Raw genomic sequence first — 24,135 nt, 5'->3', positions numbered from 1 at the left:
TGGACCAGGACTCTCACCCACTGGAGGACTCACTGTCTGCTCTGAAGCAGCTTCAGTAGCAGACTGATCCACCCTCGCTGTGTGAAGGAGACATATCGTAGATCCTTCCTACCTGCTGCTGTCAGACTGTACAATCAGAACTGTTGACCACATCCCACCACAGTCACTCACCCACTGCATCAGTGGTTTATATAGCAACCTGCTCTGCACAATATTTGTGCAACAAATTTGCTGTGCAACATTTGTCCAAATGGTACAAGACTTATATTCATTACTGTGCGATAACCCCCCAATGACCTCATACTCACTCCACTTGTACTGTACTGCGTTGTAGTCAACACAAACTGTTCTGTCGCTGTATTCTCTAATTATTCTGTACTTGCTGTGTGAAGTAATTTCATATTAACGGTTTTCTTATCTTATCTTAGACTTTAAGAACGAGTCTTAAAGCAGCTTTGGACAGAATCTAAAACAACAAACATCACATCTCAGACCTGGTCAGTGTGTAATCAGTGTCATGGACCCAATGAAACACACTTAATGGTTTAACTTTAAATACAGTATAACCACTATAACATAATTATAAGATGAAGAAAGCTCAGACTTGAATCTCCAACGTGTGCTCTGCAAAATGACAGACTGAGTTTGAGGAAATATAGAAAAAAGCTGGATGTTGACTGGGTGGCGTCATCTCATGTTTAAGACATTTTAATCCCTCAGAGTCCAGCTGTTAACATCAGCCCTATAATAAATCTATTTTATTAACATGTGTTCATATCACCAGACAGCAGGTTTTATTCATGTCCAACCTCACTGATTTGAGTAAATCTGTTTTTGTTTCCACGTCCAATTTTGGACACCTCACAGGAGGACAGGTAGAAGTTGTCTCATTATCCAACTGACACCTGTGGACGAAGCTGCGTTGAGCTGTAAGAAACACATTGCCATTTCATTTGTTAGTGCTTTGGCTCTAGCAAAGTCAAACTGTTACTATGCAGACGATGCAGCAACTAGGAGAGAAAAGGTGAAATGACTTTCAGCTTCAGAGCGTTTGGTCAATTCAGTAAAACTGCACTGCAGTCTTAATTTAAATAAAACAAACAAACAAAAATAAATGAATAAATCTATTCAAATATTACACTAAGACCTATGTGTGACCAACCAGGTTATCATGACCACCTTGATGAGGCTTTTAAATGTTTAATAAATACAAAGATAAAATCAGCAGCAGTCTTGATATGAAGCAACATCAGCTGGGTTTGGACAAACAAAGCTGCTCAACACACGAGAACAGAGCAGGTCACACTCTGAGATTCCTTCAACACGAGCCGCCTCTGATTAATTAACCAGCGATTGCCAAAACAACCAGGGTTTAACAACGTTAAACCTCTAAGCCATCAGCTTCCGGTTCATGCTAAATAAGACGTAATGCAACTGGTTCTATTAAGAACGTAAATAAGACGTAATGCAACTGGTTCTATTAAGAACGTAAATAAGACGTAATGCAACTGGTTCTATTCAGAACAGAGTCACATGCTGAAGGCCAATGTGTAACTGTCTTCAGTTTGCTAAAAGCCACAGTTGAATGTGAATTACAGTGGTTTGTTAGTGTGTGAATATTCTATAAAACTGCTACAAATGTGTTTTTGTTAAAGTAAACAATGATCCACACATGAACATCAGACAGCACAACAACAGCTTTCAGTGAGCTAGTCATTGTTTGATATTAAATACTGGTTGTTCAGTGAGTCCTGCTGACACAGACTGTGCAGCATGTGTTCAGTCCAGTCATGAGCTGACGGAGTCTCAGGAGCGCTTCAGGCAGGTCCTCAGTCTCCACACTTACAGCGGAGTCCCTCAGGCCCTTATTCGAGGCCCAGTGAGAAGTTAATACCATGAACAATCCCGATGATGATGGGTTGCCAGGCAACCAGGTATCTGAGCCAGTCAAGCAGCTGTCCATAGAGAACGTGAGTCTTCTCCCAGCTGGCAGAAGATAAGGAAACTAAGTAGAGGAAGCAGAAAGTCAAGAAGCCTGGCAATAAGTTAGTAATGCAGAACACACAATAGATAGGAATAAACTATAGTAGACAACACAGTTTGAACTGTTTCTTTAAATCTAATACAACTAATACTGTAATAAGCTTTAAGAGATTATTTCCTCAAGCAATCTCTACATTTACTCTAAAGTATAGATCACTGTCTGCTAGTGATGGGTCCAGCAACACTGATGCGTCGGCTCCTGTGTCAGGCTCATAGAAACACTGTGTCGGTGCGCGTATCGCGTTAGTAAAGCACGTGACCGATACAGTTCCTGTATCAGTCACTGTCTGACGCGCCAGACTGTGTTTATAAGGAAGCGCATGTGTCGGGATGCATCCGCTGAATGGAATCCATGAGCGTTTGCCGTTCATCGTCAAATTCGTCTATAATTCATCTCATATCGGAAAATAAGATTTCTTTTTTGATTTAATTTTATAATAAAGTGAAAGTGTACTATTAAAATAATTAATTAATTTTAAAAAGTTTTCACTTGATCTTTCTGAATTCAGATTAATTTCCAAAGTGACTCTTTACTAATCATATTATTTTATGCAGGTTAAATTTCGTATTTATTCGACAGAACTTTCCTATTTAAACCAAACCATCTCAGAGTTTTGACCCCAGCAACACTTCTAGACCCCAGATTTAAATCACTCTGGTTCCGCAGTTCCTCCAAGTGCAATGAGGCCGTCAGTAGACTGCAGTCAGAACAGCAGCTGTCTGCACCCACTTCAGGCATGTTATTCAGCATTATTTGTTTCTTGTTGTTTGGAAATCGTTAACTAAGATGCCAGTTTGTTGTTTCTTTGGCAAGATCTCCTCATTGTAGTGGGCAGAGAGACCAAATTTGTTTTAAAAAAAGGCATCCTCATTCACAACACATAACTTTGATTGTCATGTTATGATACATGTCCTTTATCGACTGTTTCTAAAAATATCAATTTTAAATTGAAATGAAAAAATATGTAACATATAATGGCTTAAATTATATTATTGTATATATTAAGTCATCAAATTAGTGTCTGTAATTTATGTTGCCTGTAGGGATTTTTAAGGTCCAGCAGGTGTCAGTATTCAGTGACACAGTATCGGCACAGTAGCAATACAGTTTGGCAATGTTTCGAAGCGCTTCATGACGCCTCATCTACCCATCACTACTGTCTGCTATGTAAGCTGTTATTAAAGAATTGAGACAAAAATACAATGCGTTTTAGTGAATACAGTGTAGATGGCTAATGTTTAGTCTGTGTGATGTGCTATTGCTGACTAATGCCTCCCACTACGTTACTCAACCTCAGCAGCACAATCTTGTCTAGTCTGTTTCACAGCAGCCAGATGATCCAACAAAGCAGAGAATCCAGTGATGTTCAGAAGCTCACGTCAGGTCCCATCACATTCCACAGCCACACGGCAGCAGTTAAAGGATACGGGTTGTTCATCATCCTCTTCAAGTCGACCTTCTCGTTACAATACGGACACGTCTGCTTCTTACCCACGATGCACCAGCCACGAATGCAGAACTCGTGGAATCTGGAGCAAGGCAAGCTAAGGCGACAAGCTTTGTCCATTCAGCCCAGTACATGCTGCTGCACAGGACCAGCGTAACGATAAACATAACATTTACTGGCATAAAAAATGAATCCATCCCTCATTGTGTATTTGGAAGAGCCTCATCTGTTAAGACAACATGATTTATTCAGATTTGTGTAAGGAACAACACAATATCTGAGGACGGTTGGTCTCTACAGAAATAGTTTAATGACCTACATTCAAAATGTCTGAGGCTGTATCTGGATTCGCTTTACCTTTACAAAAGGGAATCTCATTAGAACAGCGTGTGAATGTGGCTGGTGTTTGTTTGTGTGAAGGGTCCATACGCTACATATGAGCCACTAAAACCAAAGTAGATCCAGCTGAAATGAAAGGTGGTCATGAGACTGAACTGACTGAACGCATCCAGGATACATGTGTCCACAGGACAGCTGGAAGGTGTCTTCTATGAAGCCCTCCTCCTCCACGTCCACCAGGATCTTCTGCCCACACACGGCGCAGATGTCGTTGCTGAGGCTCCTGCTGGGCATGCCGCCTCTGCTGTAGTACTGAAAACAAACAAAATGGAGGGACAACTCTGGGTTTAGGTGACAACACGAACGGCAAGAGACTCAATTCATTTACAAAGGACCTACTCCGATGGTGGAAGCCATGTAGTCAGAGCAGATTTCTGCAAAGTCTCGGCCCATGACGCCGTAGTAAAGGCCGTAAAACAGCATGATTACGCCTACGTCCATAGAGTCCTCGGCCTTGATCCTAAGCAAAGGGACAGGCCAGCGGTGAGTCATGAACGCTCATGCATGTATGTGAAGCACTGGCAGATCGGCCTCCACAGTGTATGAGGTTGAGTGAGCAGAAGGAAACATCTCAACACCTCAACCCCCGGTCCCATGAAGGATTAAACCAAATGGCTGCTAAAGCTTCATTGAATCAGTGGCTGCTTGAAGGAAGTTCATATAAACAGGCAGGCACTGACCTGAAGAAGACATTGAAGCCAAACATGGTGAACATGATGGCCAAGTAGCCCAGGACGCCCACGGCGTAACTCAGCTTGTAAATCAGCAGGAACCACTTGTAGACCATCCTGACAGACAGAGAGACAGACAGACAGACAGACAGACAGACAGACAGACAGACGCCATCACATCATCAGCAGAATGATACGGGACCAGACTGAGCGATTCGGTCAACGCTGCTCCACAGAACGTTGTTTTATCAGTGTCTGATGTTCTACAGCTTGATGAGCAGCAGACAGCAGAACCTGAATACATCAGTACAAGCATTACATCTGATAGAGGCCACGTTGAAGCATCAGATGCGGGACGTCCTTCAAACACGGAGCTGCTCTACTTTCTTATTTTAGCTTCGCGCCGTTCCTACCGCGGCGTCCTGCAGGACAGAGGCCTCCGAGTGGCCCTGAAGATGACGTAGCTGGTGATGACGGAGAACATTCCCCACATGGACAGGAACCTCCACCAGTAGAGTTTGAGGGTGAAGTAAAGCGGAACCACCCACATCTGGACCAGAGTGACCATCTGAGGAGGAGAGAGGTGAACACAGTAAACGACCTGCTGCCACAGCACGAAAGAGCAGCTTTTGGATCAGGATCAGGCGTCAGTTGAGTCATCCAGCTGTTGACGGACTGAACACCTGGTGGAGATGATCAGTATCAGCTGGAGAACCAACAGGTTCTGGGTCTGACCCCTGCTCCGCAGAACCAGCCTGGGTCAATGGATCAGTACAGCGCTGTTCTCCTCACATTGTACGAGCGGTGGTGCCGCTGCTTCCACTGCACCAGGACGACCTGCGCCACCACCAGCGTGGCGACCAGGATCAGCACCATCTCTGCGTGCATGGCCTCGTGACCGCGGTGCTTCACGTGCAGCCGCTCGTGCTGCACCCTGCAAAACAACGGCGACTTAGGATCAGCGTTCCACCGTTTGTCACGGCGCGTGAAGGAAGAGGCAGAACACTCACTTCCAGGTTTCTCTGTGGGTCATTTTCAACAGATCATCCTGTTGATGAGAAACAGGGTCAGGCAGAACGTGTTCTGGGTCTCACTGGACTCTACGTAGGTTCCTACATTTCAACGCTATAACGATTTAATTAATAGAAAAACGTTTAGTTTGACGTTTCATCGTCGCCACGTCAAAGCTCCAGCTGTTCGAGGCTGTGAACGGCTCGTTCGCCGCCGACGGGCACCGCTGGTTCAGTTTCATTTTCCGTCAAGGTTCACAGAAAATACAGCAAACGTGCCAAAGACTGGTTTTACCTGAGGTTGAACGCCCGCCATCGTGTGGGTCGGTACCGTACCGGTGCGCGCTAGCGCGAGACAGCTAGGCTAAGCTAGCGCTAGTTTGACAGCAGCAGCTACGGAAACCCAGAGGGTCAAAAAGGCGCAAATGCGCGTGAGCGTGTTCCTCACGAGTTTGGCTTATTTAAAAAAAATAAAAAATATTCAGCCTCAAGCTAACGTCTATCATGTTTCTTCAGTTTGGAAATTCTGAACCAGAGTTCAGTTTTATTTCACACTACCCTGTATTTGAGACATGAAGTACTTTCATTGTATCAAACTGTAGCTCACCACTGGTGCTAATTACAGAAAACATTCAATTCCCACTTCAGTTGAGAGTTTTAGCTTTATTTGGTACAAGGAAAAAAATAGTAATTAAAAAAAATTGAGTGCAGCTTCACACATGTAATGAATGTAAACAGAAAACCTTTACTTAACAGTTCATAACAGGACAACCTTGAAAGATTTCCACTGGTGGGAACTACAAATCTTTGCTTCAAGTTACAGTTCAAGCAAAAAAAAAAAAAAAGTCATTCAAACAGTTAAAAAAAATCCTTCAAAATCAAGCTTCAGTATCTGCTCCGTGACACCTGACGAGTCGACTCCACCTCCGGCCCATTCAACCTAAGAGCAACAGAGCTGGTTAATGAGAGCAAAGCTGTTACTATGAGAAGTTATAGATGTCGCTGTTCGCTCAGACATCCAAGGAATTTTGCCATCTTTGGTCTTTGACCTCTGGTGGAAACTACGAATGTTTAGGCAAATGCTCATCACAGCGAACTGTGGTTCGTAAATACACAATCATAACCCTAACATACAATACTCACCAGCTCCCCTCGTTCTGGTACTTTAACAGTGACTGCATCACCGCTGAGGCTTCAGCCTGAGACAGAGAGATGGGTTAATATAAAGTCAGGAGGTCACAGGAATTATTATAACATCACTGTTCGCTCAGACATCCAAGGAAATTTGCCATCTTTGGTCTTTGACCTCTGGTGGAAACTACGAATGTTTAGGCAAATGCTCATCACAGCGAACTGTGACTGGTAAAAAAAAAAAAGAAAAATCTAAACACTCACCAGGTCCATGACACATGATCAACACTGTTGATTAGTTGACACCATGTTTAGTCCATTCAACCTGAGAAACAGATGAGTTAATTAAAAAAAAAAAAAACTAAAAACAAGGTGTTACAATAGAAATGACATCAGCGTTCAGCGTTCGCTCAGACATCCAAGGAAATTAGCCATCTTTGGTCTGTGACCTCTGGTGGAAACTACGAATGTTTAGGCAAATGCTCATCACAGCGAACTGTTAGTAAAAGAAAATCTATATGTACAAAACTCACCAGGTCCATGAGACATGATCAATGTTGTCAATAAGTTGACACCATGTTTAGTCCATTCAACCTGAGAAACAGATTAATTAATAAAAAACAAAAAACAAGGTGTTACAATAGAAATGACGCCAGCGTTCGCTCAGACATCCAAGGAAATTTGCCATCTTTGGTCTGTGACCTCTGGTGGAAACTACGAATGTTTAGGCAAATGCTCATCACAGCGCAGTTCTGCTTCATCGCTAAAGGTGAAAGGAAGACTCGTTGCTTTACCTGGTTTTCGACACGACGCCGGCGTTTTCAGCTCAGAGGGATCGTCTTTCTGTGACAAGACAAAGAACGATAAAGCGTCAAACAAGCGAACTCTTTGACAAACGCAGCATGAGTTAAACCAGTCATCCTGCTCGTCGTTACAGGCTCATTTATTCATGTTACTACGCACTGAAAGAGTTGAACGTGTCTTTAACACGTGTCCAGGCGTTGAACTAAAGCCCCACGTGTTGCGGTTCCACTTCCCCACTAAACACAGGTTCGACTGGTCAAAGGTGCGAGTCCCAGTTTAAACCAGTTTAAACGCGCCACCAGGAAACTAATGCGCTGAACGAGAAGCAGACGCTGGAACAATCTGCGACCATCCGCCAAATAAACGCATCATCTACGACAAACGTCGCTGCTGAACAATGGCACGCGCTGCACCTCACACGCACACACTCACATTTGAGGAGTAAAGGCAGATTTTAAACATTTTTACCGTCATATTCTGTGTAGGTTTGTCCACGGCTCTACCTCAACACGTCCACGGAGCAAATGAACGAGGTCCCGTTTACGGCTCCTTTTATTTCCTCACCGCGGCTGAACCGGTCAGTGAAGCGCCAGCGCCCCCTCCTGGACGGAGGGAGAACGGCACCGAGCCGATCAATAAGCCTAGCGGCATCAGTATACAGCTTATGAGGTCACAGGAATACGTCTGTGTTAATTAATAGTATCAGCGTTTGTCACATATGTCTTTATTAAAGTAAAAAAAGAGTCTTGTTGGCAGTAACTTATCATTATTAGTGTGATTCCCCATGTTTTATACAAATTTAGCTCACATGTTATCACATACAGGGTTTGTTTTGTTATACAACCTTATTAGTATATTATAAATAATTATTGCTGTGTGCAATAATAATCAACATAGAAGCAAAAAAGAAAGAACGGGTAAAATAATATGCCCACGCCATCAGTTGACAGACAGACAGACAGACAGACAGACAGACAGACAGACAGACAGACAGACAGACAGACAGACAGACAGACAGACCAACCAATCACCGTCCTCCTTTCATTGGCCTCTCGCTCCTGATTGGTGGCCTGAGCTTGTGTCTGCCCCCGCCTCCCCCTCACCCCCTCCTCAGTCTGGTGCTGCTGCTGCTGCAAGCTGCTGGTGTCGCCGTGACGATGATATCCTCCCCCTCCCACACACACACACTCACATACACAAACCCACAGCAGAAGAGAGGCAGCAGCAGGCAAGATGCTGTATGACGCGATGGCTTCAGGCTGAAAAAGCAGCACACGCTCACACTCCTGCCTGCGTCGCAGGGAAACATGGTGAGTGCTGCCTTTCTGTTTTTGGCATGAAGGAACAGGAGGATGCGCCCATGACTGGGTGGAGGAATGCTTAGGGATGACAGCAGCATCTGTAGCGTGGTGTGTGATGGAGAGGGGGGGGGGGCGCAGGCTGAGCAGGGATGGATTGACTGCAGGTTGAAGATGGTGGATGGAGGATGAGAGGATGCAGGCAGAGACTGACCCACCTCAGCGTTACAGCAGGTTCACGTACAGCAGTTGTGCTGCCAGGCCTCTACGTGCTAACGTTAGCATCTGAGTGCTAACAGTCACAGCTGAGCTGATCCATCAAGAAGAGAACCAGGGACAAGCTGCTCCATGAGGGTTCAGAGTATCAACAAGCAAACACAAGACAAAAAAGGCAACAGCAGCCATGCACGACAAATGAGACCTGAATTAAAACGCGCACGAGGAAATTAGAATGACGTTTGGTCGTATGTGACTCCTGGTTTTCACTTTTTGGTTTCATCATCAGACCAAACAAGGAAAAAGCTGCCGCTACGATTTCTACTGACCCACAACATGTTCAACTCCATGAAATCGTTGCACATTAGGGTTCAACTTTTTGATTGTTGAGAAAAGAGACTTGTGGCTTATGAATTTTAAAATAAAGAATCGTGCGTGTTACAAACGTTGGTTCTGAATGGCACAGTTGGTCGAGTCCTTTGGGCTGAGAGGTGCTGCAGGCCTCAGGTCTGTGCAGCCTCCATCGTCTGCGTCCGTGGCCTCTCATTAACTCTCTCTTTCTGTCCCACATGTTCAGCCTCACATCTGGTCTGATCAGCTTCTCGCTCTGTTCAGCCTAAATGTGTGTGAATAACACAAAGCTGAATGAACTCATTCCTGTTGGTGTTTCAGTCACTATCATTGAACCCAAGCATTTTTTCTGTGAATCTATAATCACTCTCACAAATGGCTAAAAGTAACAGAGAGTGAAGAGAGAAAGAATCAGGAAGACGAGGCCATCATTATTCTTCCCAGTATGTGAATAATGAACTGAAGGAGCTTCGTTTACCAGCACGAGTTTCCCTCTAACGCAGCGTCACACAGTAGATTTACTCGACTAACTCTAATTCACAGATTAAACAGCTTGTGTGTAAATCTGCTGCATCAGCGGATTCTGTTTGTTTCTACTATGTTGGTGTTCATTCATGTTGTGTGTTGCATGTTTCTGGTCCTAATTGAAGGTATTTTGAAGCATTAAGGACCAGATGTTGTTCATGTCCAGTCTGTAGAGGAGCACGTTTCCATTTGTTGGCTCACCTTCATTAGAATGAGGCTCCAACAGCTGTGGCTGCAGACGTGTTGACCCCGTGATGGACTGACCTGTGCAGGTGTGATCTGACCTCTGACCCTTCAGGGGCCGCGGGTGCTGCCTGTGACGCTGAAGTAATGATCACTGTCAGTAAAAGACAGCAGGAGGTGGCGTCGACAACCTGGAGCTTTAGAACTGATGCAGTGATGTGACGCTTAGCAACGCTGATGGAGTCACTTCCTGTCTGCTGTTCTACCACTAATGAAAACTACAGAACAGAGACATGAGTAATAAAGGAACCAACAAGCAACGGATGAACGGGCTCATTGTTGTGTACGTGGCAGCTACAGAGTCGCCAGTGTCACACACTCTGCACAGGAATGAATGTGTGGGATTGTAAGCAGAACTCAACATAATAAATGAGATGATGACGACAATAAATACAAACAGAAAACATGAAAGAGATGAGCAGTCGGTGCTTTTTGTTTAAGTGTGAGACAGACTGAGAGCGTCTCAGGTACAAACACAGAATGTCAGGGGGAGGAGGTGCCAGAACCAGATCACAGGCAGCTCATATCCATAATCCCTCCCTCTATTCATTATTCATGGAAGTATTCACTTCATAGTTTAGTGAAATGTAGAGTCTTTGTTTGATGCATCACAACCACGAGGAGCAGAGGAGAATCAGGGAAAAAACACCTTCAGATGTGATATTCACTTTAGATCCTCTGAAACTACAACATATAAATGTAATGTATGTCTGATTTGGCAAAGGTCCAAAATCAAACAGGGATTATCATCACCCCCACCTTCATCATCATCACTATAACCACCATCATCTTCATCACCACATTGTCATCATCATCATCATCATCATCATCATCATCATCATCATCATCACTATAACCACTATCATCTTCATCACCACATTGTCATCATCATCATCATCATCATCATCATCATCATCATCATCACCATGGTCTTCATCATCATCATCATCATCATCATCATCATCATCATCATCATCATCACCACCATGGTCTTCATCATCATCATCATTATCATCATTATCATCATCATCATCATCATCATCACCACCATGGTCTTCATCATCATCATCATCATCATCATCATCATCATCATCATCACCACCATCATGTCTGAGTTCCTCAGGAGTGGTGGAGCTGTGAACTGGGACACTTTGTATCATCACAGAATGGATTTTTTCAGATCTGAGAAAGAGGCCGCTAATTTTAGGATTTTGGGATTAAAGGGGGCGTGTTGTCTTCCTCCTCCCTCCCTGTACAGTCTGTTACCATAGAAACAACCACCGCTCTCTCCCTCTCCTCCTCTCTTTGAAGACACCTCCCTGACCTACATTAGCAGAAGTTGCTGTGCCCGTTCTCCGTGCGGTCGGTGCTCCTGGCGTCTGCCTCAGGCTGCTCGCTCGGGTTCTAACCATCAGGAGGATAATTAGGCCTGTGTGTTTCTGTGTAAGTCACAGAGAGACCGTGACACCGCACAAACACACACAACCAGTGTTAACTCGACTCGTTACGGACACTCCTGTGTTAAACGGGGGCAGCGTGGAAGCTGCGCTGGCTCCACCTCCGATTGTTTGTACCTCACCATCAAAACCCCCAGAACCTAACAGAACCACCAGAACTTAACGGTGGAACCACTATGAGCTGTAGTCACACACCTGCGCTGCTGAGCATGACTCCACAGGGCTGTTGGTGGTGAACGCTGCTCTGCATGTGTGCACTCACCCCTCTCTTTGCTGCAGGGCTCGTCGCAGGCTGGGCCCACTCTGAACCGGGTCGCAGTCAAATAGACTCCAGCATTCACACTAAGGAGCATCAGACCAGCTCCCACCACAACAACCTTCACATGGGAAGAAAAGAATGCTTTGAATGGACAAGCTGTGGTTCTGTGGATGCCTGGACCTCTGAACCGACCAGGAGTGAATGGGAATGAAGGTCTGACCACGAACTCAAAGGGCTTTTCTTAAGGGGACGGCCTTCGGCTGCTGCCTGACGGCCTTGAGGTTCAGGGGACACATGGAGGTTTGATCCCTCAGGTCTGCAGGTACCTCTCTCCTGGTGAAGCAATGGAATAAAAAGCCGAAGCCCCTGACGGAAGCACACCCTTGGACCTGCCCCCCCCCCGGCTGAGCGCTGGGATAAGGGGTGTGTCCGGGGGTTCGGCCCACACTGCAGCCTTGATGGAGGCCCACCAGCACTCCCCAGACAGCAGCAGCGAGGAGTGCACCGTCCTGGAGGCGCCGCCCGGCAGAAACACCTGCCCCCAGCATGCAGGGAAGGTAGGAGCATCTACAGCAGCGCGGACGTCAAGGTTCCTCAGGTCGTTCCTTCTGTTGACAACGAGCAACAGCTGTAAAAGGGCCTTAAAAGCAACTCAGGCACAAGCAGCCTGTCCAACAAACGCTTGTGCATAAACACAATGTGCAGCACTGACCTTTATCATGGTTTTAAATGTATGTTAGATCTCTCTTCCTCAATATCCACTTATGGACTTACTACTAAGTACTAAATACTGCTACATGTAACATGTAGCTTAACTGAGTCAAACGAGTTTACGACAACTCCAAAAACATCGGTTTCGTTTCAGTGCAGTCTCAAACATTGTCCAAACAGTGGTGAGCGCTCGGAGCAGCGGCTCTAAGCGTCTCCCTCCTCCTGCAGGTGGCCGACCTCTACTGCTCGTCCTGCCAGTGCGCCCTGTGCGAGGACTGTGTGTCGCAGCATGACCAGCACCTGAAGCTTCCCCTCGGCCACGCGCTGGAGCAGCAGCGCTGCCGCCTGCAGCACGGACTGGGCGCTGTCCAGAGCAGGTACAGTCACACAGTAACGGGACAGAGACCTTCGTCAGGCTCTTTGTTGGGACCGAAACCAAAGCCCTGCTGCAGCCGAGCCTGAACACCCCCACACACACACACCTCTGATGTCTGAGCTGCTCCAGTAGTGGGTCCCACACTGACCCGGGTTCATCCATCTGAAGTCCACTGTTCACTCCAGCACTGTCACGCACAGGAATAGCTGATGATAAATGGGCTAAGGAGGACAGCATGACACCTGGTGGACAGGAAGGGAGGTGCAGCACCAAAAAAGGCAAAATGACTTCATCCTCCCCCTTTGCAGCGCTTTTGATTTGTTTCTGCTGTTGGGAGAATTGGGTTTTGTACATGGGTGAATATGTAGCAACATATGAGAATGAAACCAAGACAATAAAAGTGTTTTTTAAAATTTTAGCTTTAATTCTGTGTGTGTCTGTCTAGACTCCCTCAGGTCTCTGATGCCCTGTCCTTCGTTCGGGAAATCCTCCAGCAGCTGACCAATCAGAGAGCTTCCATTGAAGAGGACATCCAGTCCAGTTTTGAGGACTTGCATAAACAGCTGGATGTTCGGAAGAGCGTCCTGCTGATGGAGCTGGAGGTCACATATGGGCTCAAACAGAAGGTGCACACGTCGTCCACCTACCGTGACCTTCCACTTTACCAAAACCAGCCACCCAGTCTAACCTTGGTCTCCAGGTCCTCCAGGCCCAGGTCGACGGCCTCGTCCAGGCAGAGGGCGACTTTAGTTCAGCCTGCACCCAAAGCGAGGAAGCTGTGGCTGCAGAGGCCTGCGTGGCGAGCCTGCAGACGGAGCAGGAGCTGGGGGAGAAGCTGGTGGAGCTGGCCAGGCTCAGACTGCCGTATCAGCCCGAGGAGAACGACCAGCTGGATCTGCTGATGGAGACAGACGGCCTGAGGAAGTCCATACACAACCTGGGGACCATCGTCACGACCAGGTACGAACCTTTCTCCACTGGGATCCTCAGCATTTCAAGCCCTTTGACCCCTCCTCGTCTTCCTCGTCTACTTCAGTGCGGTGGCGAGTCAGAGCGAGGCTATGGGTGCAGGCCTGGAGCAGTGCATTGTGGGACACCCTGCGTCTGTTACCATAGTAACAAGGGACAAGTCAGGGGGAGCCTGTAAGAGCGGCAACGCAATTCTGTCAGCTGAGGTTTGTTGTAGACCCACACTCCAATAAAATGAATGTGTCCATTTAAGAACGTGTCCACAGGCTTAACCTTGTGTTGATGCAGGTGTTCACCCCAGACGGCAGCATCGTGGATGGAGAAATACTGGACCACAAGAATGGGACATACGAGTTTGTGTACACGGTGCCAAAGGAAGGCGACTTCTCCTTGGCTCTTCGCCTCTACGACCAGCACATCAAAGGAAGCCCCTTCAAGCTGACAGTCACCAGGGCTTTGGAGGCAGAGGTGGAGGTGGGTGACGGAGCTCAGCCAATTAACAGGCAGTGACGTCCAACCATGCCTAGATGTTCCACACACCAGCGTTTCTGCAGTGGAAGGTGAAAGCCCTTCCATCCCTTGGTCTCTCCAGGTGTCTCCCTCCACCACCACAGCTACTAACTCAGCAGCCAACGCCACCCCGTCCACAGGCTCGTCTGAGGGCGCCAAGAGACGGGGAAAGTCCCCGGGTCAGAAGAAGAAGGGCTCCAAGAGGGCCAGCAGCGCCCTGGGCACCCCCCGACGCAAGACCCAGAACCCCATCGAAGACGACCTCATCTTCAGGATCGGTGAGAAGTTCAAAAAGGAAAAACCAAAGCGTCAGAGTTTCTTATTCCACAATAAATAAGCCAAAGGTTTATTTAACCTTCTCAGATTCATCTAAATTAATCAACCATTAATCTTTAACCGTCTCAGATTCATCTAAATAAATTCATTGTAGGCGATATCAACGTTATGCACGAATCCCTATGTTTACTCCCTCCAGCATTAGTATTGTAGAGTTTTTTTTACACTTTGTAAACCTGTAATTACCTAATTTTAATGTACAAAGCAGACATTGGCTAACTTTCATGCAGAAATCAAATATTGTGTATCTGTGGCGATAGCACTGTAGAAAAACGGTTGACCTCTCAGGTTGCTTTTATATCAAATGACACGTTTTCCACTTCTCAGGGACCAAAGGGAGAAACAAAGGAGAGTTCACCAACCTTCAAGGAGTAGCTGCCTCCTCCAGTGGCAGGATACTAATCGCCGACAGCAACAATCAGTGTGTCCAGGTGAACTCATTCTCGTTTTTTGAGGCCTTGCACTTAGTTTATTGTGCGTCAGGACCATCTCATGCCCTGAATGAGGCTCTGGAATATATATTTGATCATTTTGATGAGGAGGAAGAAGGCTTTTACACATTTGCAGGTTACTGGAACATCATGTCAGAGGACGACAGCACGTTTGTCCATGGTGCTGTTTTCAACTTCTTAGAGAAAAACAAGCATAATGTGCTATAAATGCAATGCACATATTTGCAAATCACATACAACAACCTGCAACATGTGTATGAGAAAAAGGCCATTGATGTTTAGAAGGCTTAGAAATGTTCATTTTTTTCTGTGTCAGGCAAAATTACATCAAATAGGCTGAATATCATAATGTTCTTGTTAACATACATTAACATAAATATCTTAAACGCAAGATATTCTATTGTGACATTTTTAAGCCTAGTTTGCTTTGTACAAAAATAAAATTGATGAGGAACACAGCAGGTGATATTTTTTGTATGAAAATATTAGATTCAAAACAAAGTTATTACTTTCAAAACAAATGTCCTTGACTTTTAATCCAAAGTAGTCTTTGAGCTTGTAAAGCTTGTATTGTTCACAAGAAAAAAAAGTTGATAAAACAACCTAACACAAGAAATAGGGATAATTAATACATTCTTACAGTTTTAGGATGAGTTCAAATGGAACGGCCATTTTTGACTGGGAACACTAAGATGCATATCATGAAACAAACACAACATGGGTAACAGGGTTAAATGTGTAATGTCTGATCAGCCTCACAATGTGTCTCTGACTCAGATTTTCTCCAATGAGGGAGAATTTAAGAGTCGTTTTGGGGTGCGGGGACGGTCGCCAGGGCAACTGCAGCGCCCCACGGGTGTTGCTGTGCACCCCAGCGGTGACATCATCATTGCTGACTATGACAATAAATGGGTCAGCATATTCTCCTGTGAGGGGAAGTTCAAGGTCAGTGGGCTGCGACACGACTCGTTTCATGGGAGGAAACTTCGTCCTCACTGTCTGCGTTTGCTGATCTTTAGGCAAAGCTTGGTTCTGGGAGGCTCATGGGGCCCAAAGGCGTATCTGTGGACCAGGACGGCCACGTGATCGTGGTCGACAACAAGGCCTGTACTGTCTTCATCTTCCAGCTGACCGGAAAGCTCATCACCAAGTTTGGCAGTCGAGGCAACGGCGACAAGCAGTTTGCAGGTAGATCCAACCTGTTAACATCGAAATCCAACAATCTTTTATTATTAGAAGAGTAATTCCCAAAATTCACTGACTGTAGGTGTATGTGTCAGAGGGGCAGTCACCCTAAACGCAACCTCCTTCTTCTTGTTTCTGTACTAAAGGTCCACACTTTGCAGCAGTGAACAAGAACAATGAGATCATTGTGACCGACTTCCACAACCACTCTGTCAAGGTACCAGCTAAACTTCACCCTAACGTGTTCTTCATCTTAGTGGAGGTGGATCTTCTGTAATCAGACGTCTTCCCACCTCTGTCCTCTTTAGGTTTTCACCCCTGAAGGAGAGCTGGTGTTGAAGTTTGGCTCTAACGGTGAAGGTAACGGCCAGTTCAACGCTCCCACTGGTGTCGCTGTTGACGTTAATGGAAACATCATCGTAGCTGACTGGGGCAACAGCAGAATACAGGTAATGCTTTGCCGAGGTTCTTCTTCTAGTTGCCTCAAGCTTTGGTGAAGTTTGAAAATGCGTTGTCCTTTGAAACGTTTGCAGGTGTTTGACGGCAGTGGCTCCTTCCTCTCGTACATAAACACGTCAGCCGACCCTCTGTACGGACCTCAAGGTCTGGCTCTCACCTCAGATGGACATGTGGTAGTGGCCGACTCTGGCAACCACTGCTTCAAGGTCTACCGCTACCTGCAATGATGGAGGAACGTGATGGAGGCCGGTTGGACCGTAGAGTCACATTTGGGAAATCTTGCATGACTGATGTACAGAGAGAAGAGCGATCACATGTTACCATGTCATTACATTGTCAGAGCTGCCATGGAAATGTGTACATTTACGATTGTCGCTGGACAGCAGTGAAGAGGGTTAAGCTAGACGGGAGTGGACAGGAGGACGACCAGCCGCTAGAAGCTTTACAAAACATGATGCATGAAATGCAGAAGCTGCAACCAACGTCAGTTATGCAGTGATGGACTCACAACGTCAAAGTTCTTCTTCCTCTCAGTGGAAATGGTTTTAAACAGAAGAAAAGCTGAGTTGATGAGGAAATGCCCGGAGGATCCACAGCTGATGGATTAATGGCTAAATGGGCCCAGAGACAAAGTCCCTGAAAGAACGAGCAGAGGATGGATTTAGGGAAAATTCATTTGGATTCAATGTTCTGCCTTCTGGTCTGAATAATGAGCAATGAGCTGAAAGAGGCCTGTGTCTTGGTTTGGTATGACGTCATCACCACATGTTTCCTGTATATTTTAGCACCAACAGTAGCGCTAACAGGAAGCTAACACCGGCTGCCACCTCTTAGAGCTTCTATGAGGAAATAACTTGAACCTGTGACGGGATCAGCTCACAGTGAAGATGAAGCAAAGAATGACGGGTTTAACTGTGTTGGCAGACTCAGACCGGGGCCACTTTCAGCCTGCTGTTCATGGAATGTTTATTTGGTTTCTTGCTCGTATTCTTTATAACAGAATAGTCTTTACAATTGATTGCTTGACTGTGACTTCTGAATGATTGATTGGCGTACAGCAGCATCTATGCTCGCGTTGGGTGTTCATATATTTTACCTGAGAAATCTGTTCAAAAGAAAAACATGTCTATAAATCGAACTTATATATTTGTGAGAATACCTTTAATAATATCATATGAAATGTTTAACGTGATCGACACATTTGGAATCAGCGTGTTTCAGTTCCACTCTGGTTTCTGCTCGCAGCGCTAGGACGAGAGCCTGGAGCTGCATTTCCAGAATGTATCCATTCATTCGTCACCTTTGCCACGGAGCTAGAAAGATGTGAAAATTGTGGGAATTCTGTTTCTGTTGTTCTTCATCTACAAGTCTACATGTTCTGTCATGACCAGTAGAACGACACCTCAGTGTTCAAAGAGTCGCCACATACACTGTACCATAAATGTTGATATGAAACAGTCCTGATCCCAGTGACAGTCAAACAGTTCAACCACAACCAAGTACAGGAATGTCACAGAAGAAAAACCAATGAAAGGACATTTACAGTAAACATTGTTCACAGTCTAGTCTCAGGCTTTACCGCTGCAGGAATAGTTATTTAATCAGCATATATTTATCGTGTAACAACTAGCTTTTTTTTGCATCAGGTCATTTAGTTTTAGTTACAGGCATCATTCTAATGGCTCCATCTCATTTGATTGTGTTCCACCATGTGCATTAAGGTTCGTAAGTGCCCGTTCCAGTTAACCTTTTTTATATTTTGTTAACTGATCATGTTGCTATTTGATATGTTTCCTACTGGGTTATTGCAAGTGGAGAAATTAGTGTTTTGTAAAATGGAAGTTGTCATGTTGTCACCATGTTAGCATAAAAACCACTAGATGCATTTACAATAAAGCAAATCAGTTCATGTAGGTCAAATATGACATCAGTAATAATGAAAAAGCATCAGCTGATCAGGTGTGTAGGTTCATTTTTAAATGCTAGTAGTATTTATTTTATAGAATAGGTTAAATGTAGACATGCGCCAACTCCATAGTTGATTGTAAATACTGCTTTTGTTACTGATGCTAATTTCTGCTTTTACAAAAAATAGCAAAACCACTTTAGTTACATCAATGAGAACATGTTCATCAAACCCAGAGGTTCCAGAGATCAGAGCATTTCCATACTTCTGTCATGTCTGTTGTTTAGATGTGCAGTGTTGCTAAGTCTCACCCTTGGACCGAGCACCAACAAAAAGGGGATTTTATTTGATTGTTTGAGGAAACCAGACCGGAAACCTTGTTTGCTTAAGATCCAGCCTTAATGTCAGCGAATGTTGTCTCAATGTTGTTTTGATGAATTTGCCTTCAAGTCCCAATTATTACTGAAGGAGAGGCGGTCGCCCTCTTGTTCAGAATCATAGAAAGAACAATAAAGAAGCTCCAACTGCACATCAACACAGAAGAAACCTGGTTGTTCACCACGATGAGTTTGCATCACTTCTGGTTTTCCACAGATAGACGTATTTCAGATTCCAGCTCTTAACGTACTGATGAGTTTCTTCTGGTGTCACTTGCCTGCTTTTATGTGTATTTATTATCTGTGTCTGGTCCTTGTTATGGCCTGTCTGAATATCCACACATACACACACACACACACACACACACACACACACACACACACACACACACACACACACACACACACACACACACACTGAAATAAAGCTTCGGTTCAAACACAGATTGTCTTTGTTACACTGTCTGTATTGAACAATCGAACATTGTACAGACAATGATAGCAAGAAACCACCGAAAATGAATACTAGCCTTTACTGATCAGAGCAAAAACGCTGGTAAGTTGCTCCATAGACTTTATACTATACTGCATGTTACTACCTTTATTAGAGGGTTAGTAAATGTTGGCTGCACGAGTAAAAGCGCTAGGTGTGTAGCCTGAAGGAGTTCCCCAAGGATCTATTCTAGATGTTCTGTTTATGTTCTGAGTATTAAAGGTACAGTAAGTGAAAATCTTGTTGCTGATGGTCACATTATAGGCTCCACAGCTGTGGCTGCACCAGCAAAAAAATGCTACTCCTGAAATGGCACACCTTAACATGTGCCCTATGTAGCGGATTCAAATTATTAATAGTTATTAATATTAATAATATATTATTATATTAATTATATATTAATGCAGAAACATTAATATACCTCGAAGTTGGGGCACCAGGTTTGTTTTAAAGCTGAAACCACGCTTGTATCAATCTAGTCAACGCCAGATCAATTCAATGAGTTACCAGTTATGAACAACAATAACAACTTTCTTGTGATAAAACCAAATCAGTCTCTTATGCCATGAATTCTTCTCGCGGTTCAGTGACCTCTGCTTAAATCTGAAGAACAACGCACACAAAACCAGATTCCTTTTAACGTTTTATTAATCTAACACTACTGGATATATGAATAACATAATATGGAAATACTCAAATAAACAGAACAGAAAATGAGAGAACGATCAGAATGAGATGATGAACAGTGAATGAATCAATGAGTGAGTTGGTTGAGCAGACGTGCCCTCTCTGGTCCAGGTGCCACGGCCTCTGGGACAGGAATCGTCGCCCGCGATTGATGATGACGGCTCGGGTTCAGTGAAGTAACAGTCAGCCAGGCTGGACTTTCAGGGTGTTTTCAAAGCGTCAGCGCTACTTAAACTAGCCCAAAAAGCAAACGGGCTGGAATCTAACTTAACTAGTTCAATCAATCGGGCGGCAGGGTGGTGCGGTGGGTAGCACTGTCGCCTCACAGCAAGAAGGTTCTGGGTTCGATTCCCGGAGGCGGCCCTGGTGCCTTTCTGTGTGTAGTTTGCACGTTCTCCCCGTGTCTGCGTGGGTTCTCTCCGGGTTCTCCGGCTTCCTCCCACAGTCCAAAGACGTGCATTAGGTTGATTGGCTTCTCTCCATTGTGTGAGTGTGTGAGTGAATGGTTGTTTGTCTATGTGTTGCCCTGTGATGGGCGACCCATCCAGGGTGTACCCTGCCTCTTGCCCGTAGCCAGCTGGGATAGTCACCACCCGTGACCCCGCACTAGGGAGTAAGCGATTAAGAAGATGGATGGATAGTTCAATCAAAAACAGCGAGTCAATTAAGGACTGTTCGTAATAGTTTCAGTTTCGCAGAGTTTCTTGATGACTTTCTAACGTTACAAAAATCGTTGTTCGTTCGTGTTTCTAAGTTTAACTTAGGTTTACAAAATTTAAGAACAAATGAAAATTAAAGAAAAGTAATGTGACGCAAAAAGAAAAGGTGAAAGAAGTTTGAAGATAGAGGGTAATCCAATTCCACTAGGGTGTCACTGGTTTAAATACCTCTGGGGCAGTGGTCACTGCAGGGCGGAGAATTTAGTTCAACCAGTGGTGAAGAGTTCCACCTCTTCAGATCAGGAATCAAACTATTTGATTTGGATCGCTCCTAAATCTGGGATAACTAAGCTTTCCTCTTTTCATCAAGCTCAAAGTTCCATCACACCATAACACAATAAACATGTAATGATCACTTTGACACTCAAATAAGCAGAGAAGTCAGAATGGTTAAACAGCAATATTAAATGCATGGAATATTAAGGTCTTATATGTGGTCCCTTACAACGCTGTTACAAATGAAATGTTATTCATGATGCCTGGTCTTGTCTTATGTAACACCCAGTAGACACTAAAACATACACGAATAATAAATGCAAGCAAAATCAAATTATAAATGACCTAATCTGGACATTACTAATTAAACAATTGTAACACTTAGAAATGTAATACAATAATGAGGATACCGAATTGTAGCTGGTGGAAATAGTCCATGTGTATGTTGCACAGATTAAAAGAAGTAAAGGTGAGTCTCTCTATCTCAACTTTGTGCCTACACACAAAGGAAAGCATGGTGATGAGTTGAAGTCCCTTTGTAACTTTAGGAATTTCCTGGCAAATCTGTAGATCAGGCATTGAACATCACACAGAAACCAATCGAATATTAAATGAAAACATTTTGTCCACAGAACACAATGGCATCTGTTTCATGGAGGTTGAAAGTTCTGGTGCATCTGAACCAGAACCTGTGTCCAAATTAAGTCTCTTGTTCTCTTGATGAGCACATTCCACATTTTATGGCTGGTGGTCCCAGTTCTGGGAGAGACAGCTTCTTGGTGATAAATGTGACAGCCTGTCCTTTTGGCATGATAAGCAGAGGTGGAATCCTGAGAGATTTACAGGTAGATCAACAAAGTGGACTCATGGTTCTTTGATATGGACCTTTGAGATGTTGGCGCTAATTGGTGCCTGTTGTGATGGAAACCAGTCTCCTGTTGTGGAGAAAGATTCAGGGTCCCTTATCTGTGGGGACTGGAAAGGACATAGAGGCTCTTCAGTGAGGGAGTTAAGTTCACATGTAGGTCAGGTTACCTCAGTCCAGACGTGGACTGCTACACCTACATGGAGCACAACAAACACAATGTACAAGCCTCTGGCAGCGCTACTCTGAGGCATAATGTGAACCTGAGTCTATGTCGACAAGCTTCAAATTGAGGAGGAAACGCACTGTAACATGAGCCATTTTGCATAATTGGGCCTTTAAGCTACGTGTCCTATCTGCATCCCTCATTTAACTGGTTCCCATTACATTGCAAAAGACACATCATTATTGAAAGAAAACACGCAGACATTTATTTATTGGCCACTGGGGAATTGTCTCTGCACCTGTTCTCTACTCAACCTGTGTCACGTGTCATTAACAGCATCAACTCTGTTTTTTCTGTTTGATATTTTTTTCAACCAAAACCTTCCACAGCAGCCAAATGAAGCAGAACCAGGAGCCGCCCCCAGCAGTCGTCAGTGTTTGTGTGCTGAGTTTACAGTGAAGCTAAGGATGTCATGGACTCAGTCACTGCACCATTGTGTATGTTCAGTTCCGGTTTTATGTTCTTGTCACTTCCTGCCCCAGCCATTATTAGTTACTGCCAGCTTTACTTCCTGCTCCAGACCACACACCTGATCTCCATCTAGCCATCATCTGCCACTACTAAAGCACCACCTCTCACACCAACCCGTTGCCAGATTGTCTTTGTGTATTGACCAGCAATCCAGCGTAACTCTCATGACCTTGTACCTGTGTATGACCTCGCGTCTCCTGACCCTGATTCTCGCCTCATCTTTGATCCTGCCTTGCCGTGAGTTTGACCCTAGCCTGCCTTGACCGCTGCTTGCCTAAACCTTATCTGTATTGAACCTGCCTGATCTGTGTACTGACCTTCGCCCGCCTGACTACGAATTAAAGTGAATTGTGTTACCACTCAAACCTTGCCTTCGCTGTGCATGTGGGTCCGCTACCTCGGAAGCCGTGACAGTACAATCTGGCCAAACATGGACCCAGCCAGCGCCGAGACCATCCGAACCGAGCTCCAAGCCCAGGCGGAACGGATCCGCAAACAGGAGGAGCAGACCGGAGTGCTGCTCCAGGAGTTAGCTCAGCACGCGGCGCGACAAGAGGCGCAGGTAAACGCATATGGGGAACAACTGAGGCTACTTACCCAGCAACTCGCTGCGGGGCTGACGCCGGCGCCCGCTCCAGCTGTGCCCGTCGCTCCGACTCCGCGTCCTCCTGCACCGAACGTTCATCTGGGAGCTCCAGCACGCTTCTCCGGAGATTCAGGTGACTGTCGAGCGTTTATCACCCAATGTGAGATCCAGTTTGAGCTGCACGCGCCAGACTTCCCCACCGAGCGAGCCAAGGTGGCGTACGCCGTTTCCCACTTGGCGGGCAGAGCAGAGCTGTGGGCAACGGCCGAATGGCAGAATAACTCCGCCTGTATGAACACTTTCGCTGCCTTCTCCCTAGCGCTGAAGCGCATTTTTCAAGAAATAACGCCGGGACGCGAAGCGGCCCAGCGGCTAACGAGCCTCCGTCAGGGTGACCGACCCGCGGCGGCTTACGCCATCGAGTTCCGCACACTAGCTGCGGAGGCGGGGTGGGACTCCACCGCTTTGATCGACGTGTTCCTCGCAGGATTGGCGCGGCGGGTCAAGAACAGCCTGGCGGCCACCGAGCTTCCGTCGGAGTTGGACGAGGTCATCGCGCTCGCCATCAAGGTGGATCGCCGGTTGTGGAGCAGTGACCGCGAACGCAGGGAGGAGGAGCGAGCCACACCTCCCCGCCATCTTCGACCACCGTCTCGCAGCGCGGCGGCCCCACCCAATCTGACGGTACGAGGGATTCCGCAGCCGACCGCGCGTCGGACCACGCCCCATGCCCCGG

At 45.6% G+C, this 24,135-nt stretch overlaps 2 protein-coding genes across 6 annotated transcripts; one reads left to right on the top strand and one right to left on the bottom strand.

Moving 5' to 3' along the window:
* Positions 1–1,188: 1,188 nt before the first annotated feature.
* Positions 1,189–8,074, bottom strand: rnf175 (ring finger protein 175). 5 transcript variants are annotated; one of them, XR_005896852.2, is made up of 15 exons: positions 7,975–8,074; positions 7,497–7,545; positions 7,236–7,296; positions 6,967–7,027; positions 6,715–6,770; positions 5,867–6,511; positions 5,572–5,609; positions 5,354–5,495; positions 4,975–5,129; positions 4,571–4,678; positions 4,230–4,350; positions 4,009–4,142; positions 3,472–3,573; positions 1,452–1,986; positions 1,189–1,414 (listed from the first exon to the last, which is right to left on the bottom strand). XR_005896852.2 is itself a non-coding variant. In XM_029143012.3 (14 exons), the coding sequence occupies exons 6-14, from the start codon at positions 5,885–5,887 to the stop codon at positions 1,866–1,868; spliced, it is 942 nt and encodes a 313-aa protein (XP_028998845.1). In that variant the 5' UTR covers positions 5,888–6,511; positions 6,715–6,770; positions 6,967–7,027; positions 7,236–7,296; positions 7,497–7,545; positions 7,975–8,074; the 3' UTR covers positions 1,189–1,865. The 5 variants fall into 5 exon arrangements, 3 of the variants coding, with proteins under 3 accessions (XP_028998845.1, XP_028998846.1, XP_055369877.1); XR_005896853.2 differs by having other exon boundaries at positions 1,489–1,986; XM_029143012.3 differs by having other exon boundaries at positions 1,189–1,986.
* A 558-nt stretch (positions 8,075–8,632) lies between these two features.
* On the top strand, positions 8,633–19,580 carry LOC114851245 (tripartite motif-containing protein 2-like). Its single transcript, XM_029142960.3, has 14 exons — positions 8,633–8,816; positions 11,876–12,412; positions 12,795–12,943; positions 13,388–13,568; positions 13,643–13,902; positions 13,979–14,117; positions 14,200–14,385; positions 14,504–14,699; positions 15,085–15,188; positions 15,987–16,154; positions 16,229–16,397; positions 16,541–16,611; positions 16,703–16,843; positions 16,928–19,580. The coding sequence occupies exons 2-14, from the start codon at positions 12,314–12,316 to the stop codon at positions 17,078–17,080; spliced, it is 2,016 nt and encodes a 671-aa protein (XP_028998793.1). The 5' UTR covers positions 8,633–8,816; positions 11,876–12,313; the 3' UTR covers positions 17,081–19,580.
* Positions 19,581–24,135: the final 4,555 nt, after the last annotated feature.

Source organism: Betta splendens, chromosome 2 (assembly GCF_900634795.4).
Source record: "Betta splendens chromosome 2, fBetSpl5.4, whole genome shotgun sequence".
Classification (NCBI taxonomy): domain Eukaryota; kingdom Metazoa; phylum Chordata; class Actinopteri; order Anabantiformes; family Osphronemidae; genus Betta; species Betta splendens.
The sequence above is the reverse complement of the archived record's forward strand: the minus strand, read 5'-3'. Positions and strand labels throughout refer to the sequence as shown.